Genomic DNA, 10,717 nt, shown 5'->3' on the forward strand with positions numbered 1-10,717 from the left:
CAGGCCAGCTCTCTGCTGTGGCCAGGGAGTGCAGTGGAGAATGGCCCAAGTGCTTGGGCCCTGCACCCCATGGGAGACCAGGATAAGTACCTGGCTCCTGTCATCGGATCGGCGCGGTGCGCTGGTTGCAGCACACCGGCCGCGGCGGCCATTGGAGGGTGAACCAACAGCAAAGGAAGACCTTTCTCTCTCTCTCTGTCCACTCCTGCCTGTCAAAAAAAAAAAAAAAAAAAAAAAAAGGTAATGTGCTCAAGAAGAATTTGCTATCTGCTTTATTACATAATTTTCACTGTGGCCTCCCCTAAAACTGTGCCTATACAGTACTGAATACATATTTGTATAATGAAGAAACATGGCCCACCCCATACAGACACTCAGGTAACAGCCATGGGTTTCTGGAATTAAAATTATAGTTCTATGATTACAAATGTAGGCTTTAGTACATTTTTATATTTGTATTTACATATGTATATGTGATTGACCCACAAATTACAAGTAAAATTATATTCCTGTGACAACTAGAATTCTGATGTTACCAACTTTAAAACACTGAAAATTCAGTTTATTCACAGCTATCTTCTTTGCCAAAAATACACTTTAGTATTTAAGGCGGAAATACTCTGCCACAATCTGCATTTAGGAGATCAGAAAAGCCACAGGGTATCTTACCTGTACAATTCCATTTACATGAAAACACATCACAAGCTCCGGCACATTGCATATCAAGTTGTCCAACCAATAGTCAATTCCAGTTAGCACATTAATTGGTTTGTTATTATCCCTGAAAATATACATGTCTGGAGTTAACAGTTTAATAAAGATGTTCTGATATGAATCAGACTTTCTTGCCCATCTAAGTATTTTAATCTACTCTCCCTAGATGGAAAATGCCACACACGCTTTTCCAATGAGATAAACGCATACAGCTCAGTGGCTGTACTGTATCCAGCATCCTTTCAAAAGCTTTGTTTGTATTTCTGACTGATAACCACTAAGTTTTCAGTAACAGGGGCTGGCACTGTGACCCTTAGGGATGCTGGCATCACAGACGCAGCTTTATCCACTACACAACAATGCTAGCCCCAAGTTGATAACTTTGTATGGCCCAGGAATACCCATTATAAATATCCAAATAGCCCATGGCATAAAAACGGTTCCCCATCCCTGGTGTAGACGAAGACTGAATTACAGAGCTTTTAGCATTTGCTGACAGTGGCTCCCTCCTTACAGTGGCCTTTTCAATTGGTAGGGGATGGAAGGAGGGGAACAAACGTACAAGACAAGAGTGTCCAGACAAGGGAAAGCCATCAGAACACAGACGACAAGGGAAGAAGGCGACGGAAGAGGGATGACAGCAGCTTACCTGAGACGTAAGCTGACTGCCGGGTATCTGCCCCCTCCAAATATTGGCATGTTGGAACCAACCAACATATGGATGTCTTCAAATGTCCACAGAATATTCCGAACAAAATCATTTTTAAGACCCTTTGGTTTAAAACAGGAAATATTAGAATAAGCCAAAGAGTCAAAATTCCCCCCATGATCCACAGAAACACTAGAAAAAAAGAAGAGACAAAGGAGACAGAGTGAGTGAACCCCAGAGCCGTGAGATCACAGGGACGTTTAGACAGCATCCTAGGATCGAGCGTTCGTCTTCCCGACCCGTTCCCTGCAGACTGGGTTTTAGGTGCCGCAGTAGACCAGGGATTGGGTGCCTCAACTCGGGACACCGCGGAGCGCGTACCTGACTGTTCTCCCCGTCATTGAACAAAGTAGTCAGGTTTTGTTCTTTGGGTGCTGAGGCCACATGACCCACCATGCATGAGGGTTCAAGAGGCTCACTTCCCTGTGAAAAGCGCAAGGGTAAGGTGTGACTGTGCTGCCAGCAGCTCTTAAACTGACCTGTCTTATACCACCTACACATTGAAAGCACACCCCTGAAATCCACCCCAGTCAGGCTAATGCGAACCCCAACACGCATTCCTGGGAGGCTCGCTTCAGCAGCTGTAATTATCACAGCTACCACAGAAGGTAGCACACTGAGATCTTCCTCCAACGACAGACACTGAATATTATCCCAAGCTTTTTTTTTTTTTTGGGTGAATTTGATTACTCTTGGGTCTTTCAGCCTACCTTATCTCTACTGAACTGAACAATTCCTAGGACACCTCAGCCACAGTTTGAGACATTCTTCACCTTTAGTCTCCAGCTGGCATTTCCTAATACACGCTTCACAGAAAGCCAGTTCCTGTGACACTCAGGGTAAATTTGAGAGTCGGGTTTGAAAAATGCTGCCTACCACACTTGCTGTTGGAGAATAATGGCATTTGCTGCCATGAAGAAAACTCTGAGTGGTCCTGCAGTAGAGAAATCTACTCCACGTCTGCACACTCCAGTGCTCCCCAAACTTAATCTCAGAGCACTGGGTCATGAACATCTCCTGTGGAATACACTTTGGAGGGCACGCCTTTGACAAGAGGTAAACTCAGTCTACTACTAAATTTCCCAACCATTATGACAGACACCATTAAGAAACACATCTGTAATGTCAGTGCCCCAGGCCCGAGATGGACATGCATGTGTACTGCTTACTGCATTAAGTGCTGCTCCTTCTCACCTGTGTGGAGGGCGCCAGGGTGGCCCTGCCCAGAGTGTGTGTGACACGAGCACACAGCCTACGCTGGCTCTTGTTTTCTCCCTCAGGAGTCCTCAGAAAACTCCAATTTTCCTGATTTTATTATTTGTTTCCTCAGACAAGAACTCAACCTCCGACCCCTTCCCAAAGTTGCAGCACCAGCTGCTTGCTTTAGTGGAGTCTGGGCTCAAGTTACAATGTTCTCAATCAAGGTTTGCGTCTAAGGCTTTACCACATTTAACCTCTACTACTGCTCAACAAAGCCTCAAACTAGTATGTTCAGTTTGAGGAATTAAGGATTAGTGAAGTGATAGCTTGCAAATATAAATAAATCTCTAAATGTTAGCATTTTGGCAGTATACTGTCACAAAAAGATTCTGCTGTTGCAGAGACCATCTGGCTGTTTCCGGCCCTCCTACATCCGCACCCGTGGGGTACGTGGACCTAGAGGACTGCACAGCACAGGCCCTGCAGCCACAAAGATCAAGTTAGACCCGAGCTTGGACGTGGCAGCTGCATAACCACAGGAAACATCTGCTTCTTGTGTGTAACATGATCCCATACACACAAGGTACACATCACCAGACACACAGATAAGGCACCTGGCCTGAGTGACATTAACGCAAGCTTACTACAGTCTCCAACACTCTTAATTAAACAAGGCACGGACAGAGGGCAAGGCTGGAGGAGGAAAGGCTGGGTAAGAGGAGAGTAGTGTTTCTCTTCTGTGGCCTTTCTTGTAAGCTGAGGGTTTTGAAGACAGGGAACACTAGATGAATTCTTCTAAAAATCCCTCGTGAAATATAATCACATAGAAGAAACTGCATAAAACTGACGAAGTACAACAGCTGATTACGACGCAGGACGGTGCTGGCACCAGCACCCACCACAGCCTTCTCAGTCACCTAACAGCCCTGCCCTCTTGGTGACCGCTGTGTGTGACTTGCAGGCTGATTTCTTCCTTCCTTGCCCTTAGTTTTCTCTCTCAAAACAAACTTAAAGTTATGTAGTTTTATGGGAAAAGTTAACTATTTTTAAAGTGTACTAAAACCAAGTTAAATGTTTTTACTTCTCGCAACTATAATTTGTGAAGACAATCTGCATGAACAGTGTTCAGCATGTGGGAACACACAGTAAGGAGAAAACGTAATTTACCATGCTAAAAACCTTATTTTCATTTTCTCTGGGTTTATCTGGAGACAGACATGCCATAGTTTGTATCTATGAAGCTATTATTCCTTGATGGACACAATAAGAACAAAATAAACGAACAATAAGAAGAAACCAAGAAAACCACAGATTAAACAGACAACACATTCTCTCTCTTCCTTTCTAAGTCTTATAACTAAACTGTGCACTAAATCTCACTCATCCCGAAAATTGTTAAGGGATATTTTAGGACCCAACAATCTGACTAAAAGTTAAAGAAAGGTCAGTACTTAAAATCACTAAAAAAGCTAAGAATCTCAACGTTTGATAAAAACTATACATATGTAAAGTTAAAAATACACTGTCACAGTCTTACATAGTACTCAAGACTTCAAGGAAAAAACAGCTTAGCTGAACACATTGGCAAGCTATTTTAAAATATACTGAATGACCTGCCTATTCACAATAGCTCTTGTAAAATTCTGTGTCACAATTAGAAAATTGTGACACAGAAACGGACAGTCTTTACTTCTAGTCACGCATTGTCCCTACAACAAGCTAAGCGGCTTTGCCTCCCGAGTGACTGCGTTAGCACCGAAGTCTTAACCAACCTGACTGGAAGCGCTGGGGTCTTCCGAGACGGAAGAGGGCATCTCAAAGGGAGCAGGCCACGAGGCGCCCCCGGAGCCACTCGTCTGATCCGCGCTGGGCGACTCCTGCTGCTCCGCCGCGGACGGCACAGGCTGTGCGGCTCCATCACCATTGATGCTGGCCGAGGCAGAAAGGAAACCTCCGTGTTTGAGATCTGTAAGACTTCGTTATTATCGGTTTGTAAAAACTAGATTCCACAGCCAGGCACTCACAAGGAACACAAGACAAAAGTGAACCACAGCACGGTGGTGAAACCAATTATTACTCTGACCAAGCTTCCACTGAATTTTAGGTGGGGGTTACTTTCTCTCCTTGAGGCAGAAATAAACAAGAGGCCCAGTACCTGTAATACAAGAACTTGGAAAGAATGGCTTTCTGATACCAGTGCTCCTTACTCTTTTTCTTCCTCTGCCACTTCTGATCAATGAGTCTCTGGTAAAACTCTTTCAGCCATGTCCAGTCACCAGTCTGAAGAACAAGAGAGAGTTAAAACGGAACACATGCGGCAAAACACTCATTATTATTCCTTGGCAGGAAACATGCTTTTTGAATACTGTTTCATAAGCAAACACTCACTTTCCTAGACTCAGTTCACACCACTTCTTTAGGAAACGCTATCTTCCTTCTCTCCCTAAGCCAGGTTGGCAGAGGTGACCCCATCTTCTCCCTGACATTTTTCTTTGGTGCCTGGAGTGAGCCCTGCTTTGCACAATGTATTAAAATTACTGTGTGTTTGATTTTTTTTTTAATTTGAAAGGCAGGGAGACAGAAACAGAAAGATCTTCCATCCACTAGTTTACTCCCCAGTCTAGGCTTGTCCAGTCTAGGCTGGAGAAGGCTAAGGCAGGAGCCTGGACCTCACTCTGGGCCCCAAGCCCTTGAGCTATCCTGGCTGCCTCGCACGGTGAACAGTAGCAGGAAGCTGGACTCAAGAGTGTGGCCAGGACTTCAGTCCAGGCTCTTATAGGGAATGTGGGAAACCCAAACAGCATCTTACCCACCACACCAAATGCTTGCCCCAGAGTGCTTTTAACCCAAACAGCATCTTAACCACCACACCAAAGACTTGCCCCAGAGTGCTTTTAACCCAAACTGGGAGACGCTGAGGAGCCAGGGTGATTCATGCACTGCCACGTCTCAAGACCTTGTCCAGTGCACAGTGCATACACACAGACTGCGCGGGACTGTGGTCTTTCACAGGGAAAAACACTTCCGTTAAATGTCAATTGAATTCACTGTGACTTGTTTCCCTCTATCAAACACTGCAGGAGATCCTTTAGAACAGCCCATGGACTGGCAGAACCACGAACTCTATTTGTTATCAGTCTGCAAAAAGTTATTGTCAAAATGGAGAGTAAGCCTTGAGAAATTAAAACATTGTTATATTTCACAAGTCTCCGCCGTCAGCACACGGGGTAGAATGGTTGTTCACCAACAGAGCCGGAAGAGCTGGGCTTTCAGAAAAGCAGACGGGCTGGTGCTGTGGCTCAGCGGGTTAAGCCACCAGCTGAACACCAGCACCCCATGTGAGCGCCTGTTCGAGTCCTGGCTGCCCTATTTCTGACCCAGCTGTTAATGCGCCTGAGAAAGCAGCAGATGATGTCCCAAGTACCTGGGTCCCTGCCACCACGTGGGAGCCCCGGCTGGAGTTCCAGGCTCCTGGATTCAGCCTGGCCCACTCCTGACTGTTGGGGACATTTGGGGAGTAAATCAGCAGATGAAAGACCTCAACCTCTGTCTCTCCCTCTCTCTCTGTAACTGTGTCTTTCAAAAAATCTCTTCTTTCTCCTCTATTTTTCCTTCATTAAAGCTTTATCTGTAGTACAAGTTTTCATTGCTTTAAAGTTAATTTAAAAAACAGAAAGATGGGGGGGGGGGGTACCTTCCACTCCCCAGTTCACTCCCTGCTAGTTCACTCCCCAAATGCCTGCAGCAGCTGGAGCTGGGCCACACCAAAGCCAGGAGCAAAGAACCTCACCAGGTCTCCCACGCGGCTGGTGGGGACCCAAGCACTTGAACTATCATCTGCTGCTTCCCAGGTGTGCGTTAGCAGGAGGCTGCATGGAAGCAGAGGCGGCCCAACCCCACTGGCACTCGAGATGGGACGCGGGTGTCCCAAGCAGCAGCCTGGCCACAATGCCAGCCCCAACTTTTTGTTTTTGGAATACTGAAGTCCACTTTTGCCTTTCTGTGAAATAAAATTTTACTTCTGGTCACCCTGAGTAGCCAGAGTAGTGCTCCAAGGTCACTACCTGCGATGACCTCATGAAGAGCTCCTGAATGTCCAGCTCGTCCAGCAGCAGGGTCCTCCCGATGCGGTGCACGGCCATGCTCACGTGCGACTTGCTGTAGGGAATCTTCAGCAGCTTTTTGATGTTCTGAAGAAAATCAAGAAGAAAAACAGTTTAGAAAGACCTTCTTAGTGTGACGTGGAAGCTTTCAAATTTTAACTTCATTCCATTTAAAGTATAATAAATCTTATTCCCTGAAGGTTAAACAAATTGTGCTTTATACACAGAACTGTACACAAACACAAGGCAGACAGACCTTCAAAATCAGAATCACTTTATGAGTCATATTGCATTAAGGAAAATGACAGTGAAACATTTATTTATTTATTGACAGGCAGAGTTAGACAGTGAGTGAGTGAGTGAGAGAGAGAGAGAGAGAGAGAGAGAGGGAGGTCGGTCGGTCTTCCTTTTTCCGTTGGTTCACCCCCCAATGGCTACTACAGCCGGTGCGCTGTGCCAATCCGAAGCCAAGTGCCAGGCACTTCCTCCTGGCCTCCCATGCAGATGCAGGACCCAAGCACTTGGGCCATCCTCCACTGCACCCTCTGGCCACAGCAGAGAGCTGGACTGGAAGAGGAGCAACCAGGACAGAACCGGCGCCCCAACCTGGACTAGAACCCGGGGTGCCGGCGCCACAGGCGGAGGATTAGCCTAGTGAGCTGCAGCACTGGCTGAAACATTTATTTTTACGCAACCACAGGTGACAGTGCTACGCTGAGCTAGGCTTTAACCTATCAGATAAAAGCAACCACCAGGATCAACAGACTTTAGCGGAAACACCATTTCTAATGTTCAACTGTAACATATGCAGAATCACCCCATGACCCACTTCAGTCAGGGCTGCTGGAACAGAACCATCAGTCCTAACGCCATTCCACGCCAGTATTCTGGGGATGGTTCCCTGCGCTCTGAAGAGAAGTATTCTACAGAAAGCCACTTTAATAACAGAAAGGCATCTCGTAACCAGACAGCTCAACTGTACTTTAACACTGATTCCTCAAGGCTGCAAAACACAGCACAACCTAAAACGTCCGGCAGGACGAACCCTCCAGCCACGTTAGCCAGCAGGCGGCACTTACTTCAGAGTCGGAGACGACGTCCACGTCGTTCCCCACCGAGTCGATGAAGTCGTACGCCATGCCGAAACTGCCGGAGAGAAAGCCGCGAGTCAGCGGGGACGGACACTGCGCTCCTAGGACCCCTGCCTGCGCTCCAGTGTCTGGAATCAGGCATGTCTCAAAACGGACAGCGTCTCAGACCAGGGAAAACACAGGAATGATCAGGACAAGGGAACATCTACAGTTTAAAGGAACAAGTATTTTTATCCTCATGAAACCCAAAACACCTCCAAAGAAAATCATGCACTGTTTTATTCCTTTTTTATTCCATTTATTCTTTATTTTATCCTTTCTTTTTACTTCCTAGAAGACAGGAAAAACAGAAACATTTATTGGTATCTCAGCTCCTGGGATGGTGTTCTTAGTGATGAAACAATTCTTTTAAAAATACATATAAAAAATGCACTTTCACAAGGAAAAAGAAAAAAATGAAGCAGCATGTGACTCAGGGAGGTCCCACGCGAGGCCCGGGAAGCGGCTGCTGCCGTCGCCGCCCTCCAGTCAGACGGGACGCGCCGCACCCCGCCCCACTTCAAAGCCTGTTCTCAGGACCTGCCGGGCAAGCTTTCTTTCTCGGCTTGTCACTCGTGTGCAAAACTAAGGAAGGCGCCTGTCCAAAGGGCTGCTGTGAGAAACGCACGTCTAAAACACCCACAGGACGTCCGCAGTCAGCGTGATCGCATCACCCCTGTGTTTACGTAATCGAGCCGTGCTTCTAAAGACAGACAGTTGGGTCATTTCCAATTCTTTTGCTAACATAAATAATGCTACAAACCAACAAACTGCAAATATAACTTCTACCTCTCGGGCATAAGGAAAACGCCCACAGCCCTGGCTCAGCTAAGTTACATGAGAGTGGGGGAAGAACCGTGTGGGAATGGGGACAGCGGCAGGTGTTCTCTGTAGGGCCCGGGCCACCCCCCGGGGGTGCCTCTCTGCAGACCCTAACAGGGCCCATGGGGGGGGGGCAGTGCCCCGCCCGGGCCGGCCGCACACTTCCAGAAGGCGCACGTCTGCGCTACCCCACGCGTGCCGCTCTGCAGACCCTAACACGGCCCACGGTGCGGGGGTGGGGGAGATGGCAGTGGCCCCCAGGGCCCGCCGCACGCTTCCTGAAGGCGCACCGCTCTGCAGACCCTAACACGGCCCATGGTGGGGGGCGGGGGCGGGGGGTGAGGGGTGGGGGAGAGGGCAGTGTCCCCCCGCCCCGGCCCGCCGCACGCTTCCCGAAGGCGCACCGCTCTGCAGACCCTAAGGCAGGCCCCTGCGGCACGCCCGCGCGCTGAGAGGTGCCCCGGCGCACGCACCTGGAGAACGGCTTGCTCTTCCTGCTGCTGCCCAGCACGGTGGTGCCCGCGGGCCCCAGCGTGGCGCTCTCCCGCAGCCAGTTGGCCGGGGGGAGCTTCAGGTCCGTCTTCTCCTCCAGGCGGGCGAAGGCCGTGCGCGGCGGCGCCGAGGAGTACTTGACCACGGCCCGGCTCTTCACCTCGCCGCCGCCGAGCAGCAGGGCCGAGCCCTGGGGACGAAAACCCGCCTTTACAGCCGGAAAACCGAGCGACCTCCGCCCCGCGCCCCGCGCCCCGCTCCTCACGTGACTGCGAGGAAAAACACGCCGCCTGCGGGGCCGCGGGGATGCCCCGCGAGCAGGCCGGGCGCACGCCCACGCAGCGCCAGTGGGCCCCCGGGGCAGGACCCTGCACCCCGCGCGGGGCCGCCTGCGGGAGCACGGCCGCGACCCCTCCCACGCGCGCCCTGCGCCCCCGGAGAACCGGCTGCGCCCCGCGCGAGCGCGCACAGCGCGTCCACCTCGCCCGTCGGCTGTCAGGCGCGCGGAGGCCGGCAGGCTCACGCCCGGCTGCCCGCGGACACGCACACGGACGGGCACGCCGGCTTCGGGGAGCCGTGCCGGAGCGGCAGAGCGGCGGGAACCACGACTCGGCGCCCCGCCGCGGACTCACCTGGGCAGCCGGCTCCTCGGACTCTCCCTGGGGCAGGAGCGTGAGTCCCCCTCGGGCAGCGGCCCCGAGCGGCGGAGCCTCGGCTCCGGCCTCCTTGGGGTCCCCCATCTCTACGGTCCCGGGCAGCCGAGGCCAAGTAGGGCGGCCGAGAACCGCGGCCGGAACCCGGGCCCCGCCGCGCAGCTGCAGGCGCCGAAGACGCGCCCCGCACCGCACTTCCGGTACCTGACAGGAAGACCGGCCAAGTGCTCAGATCTCGCGAGTTTTGTTCTGGCGGTTCGGCCCCGCCTCCCGCAGCGGGGGAGCCGCCTCCGCGGCGCTGGGGGAGGGCGGGAGCTGCAGTGCGCCTGCGCCGGGCAGAGCCGCTCTGGGGCACTACTTCTGGCGGTATCTGACGCCCAAGCTCCGCCCCTTGCGCGTCGCTCGGCTTTGTGGGCGAATAGTTCTGGGTGCCCGGGCGACGGGGAAAGCGGGCGTCGGGCCGGGCCGCTCGTGGCGCTGCGGTGCCCGGTCTGCGAAGTAGTCCAGTGTTAGTAGCCCTGCGCCTTCTCGGCCTCCAGGGCCTCTCGCGCGCAGGGAGGCCCGGGGAGGGCGAGGCGGGCCCCGGTGATGGGCAGGCGCTCGCCCGGAGCCCCGGATGGGCGCCCCTCCCGGCTAAGCGGGGGCGCGGGGGTCCCCGGAAGGCTGGGCGCGCCGTGCTGCCCCTGTCCGCACCCGGTGTTAGTAGCCCTGCGCCTTCTCGGCCTCCAGGGCCTCCAGCGCGCGGGGAGGCCCGGGGAGGGCGAGGCGGGCCCCGGTGATGGGCAGGCGCTGTCCGGAGGCCCGGATGGGCGCCCCTCCCGGCTAAGCGGGGGCGCGGGGGTCGCGCGGCCCGGGGCGGGGGTCCCCGGAAGGCTGGGCGCGCCGTGCTGCCCC

At 52.1% G+C, this 10,717-nt stretch overlaps 1 protein-coding gene across 8 annotated transcripts in view; it reads right to left on the bottom strand.

The window, feature by feature from the left end:
- The window catches only part of EDRF1 (erythroid differentiation regulatory factor 1), a 37,818-nt gene extending 27,766 nt beyond the window's left edge, over positions 1-10,052 (bottom strand). For 4 of the 8 annotated variants that reach the window (XM_051833493.2, XM_051833492.2, XM_051833491.2 and 1 more), the window contains exons 1-9: positions 9,803-10,052; positions 9,152-9,360; positions 7,806-7,872; positions 6,688-6,813; positions 4,779-4,903; positions 4,396-4,552; positions 1,745-1,846; positions 1,364-1,485; positions 670-781 (exon numbers count right to left, since the gene is read on the bottom strand). In XM_051833493.2, coding sequence (XP_051689453.2) covers positions 670-781; positions 1,364-1,485; positions 1,745-1,846; positions 4,396-4,552; positions 4,779-4,903; positions 6,688-6,813; positions 7,806-7,872; positions 9,152-9,360; positions 9,803-9,910 — 1,128 coding nt within the window. In that variant the 5' untranslated portion in view covers positions 9,911-10,052. The remainder of the gene's footprint in view (positions 1-669; positions 782-1,363; positions 1,486-1,744; positions 1,847-4,395; positions 4,553-4,778; positions 4,904-6,687; positions 6,814-7,805; positions 7,873-9,151; positions 9,361-9,802) is intronic. The other 4 variants (XM_051833496.2, XM_051833495.2, XM_051833494.2 and 1 more) reach the window with 2 other exon arrangements.
- Positions 10,053-10,717: the final 665 nt, after the last annotated feature.

Source organism: Oryctolagus cuniculus, chromosome 15 (assembly GCF_964237555.1).
Source record: "Oryctolagus cuniculus chromosome 15, mOryCun1.1, whole genome shotgun sequence".
NCBI lineage: Eukaryota > Metazoa > Chordata > Mammalia > Lagomorpha > Leporidae > Oryctolagus > Oryctolagus cuniculus.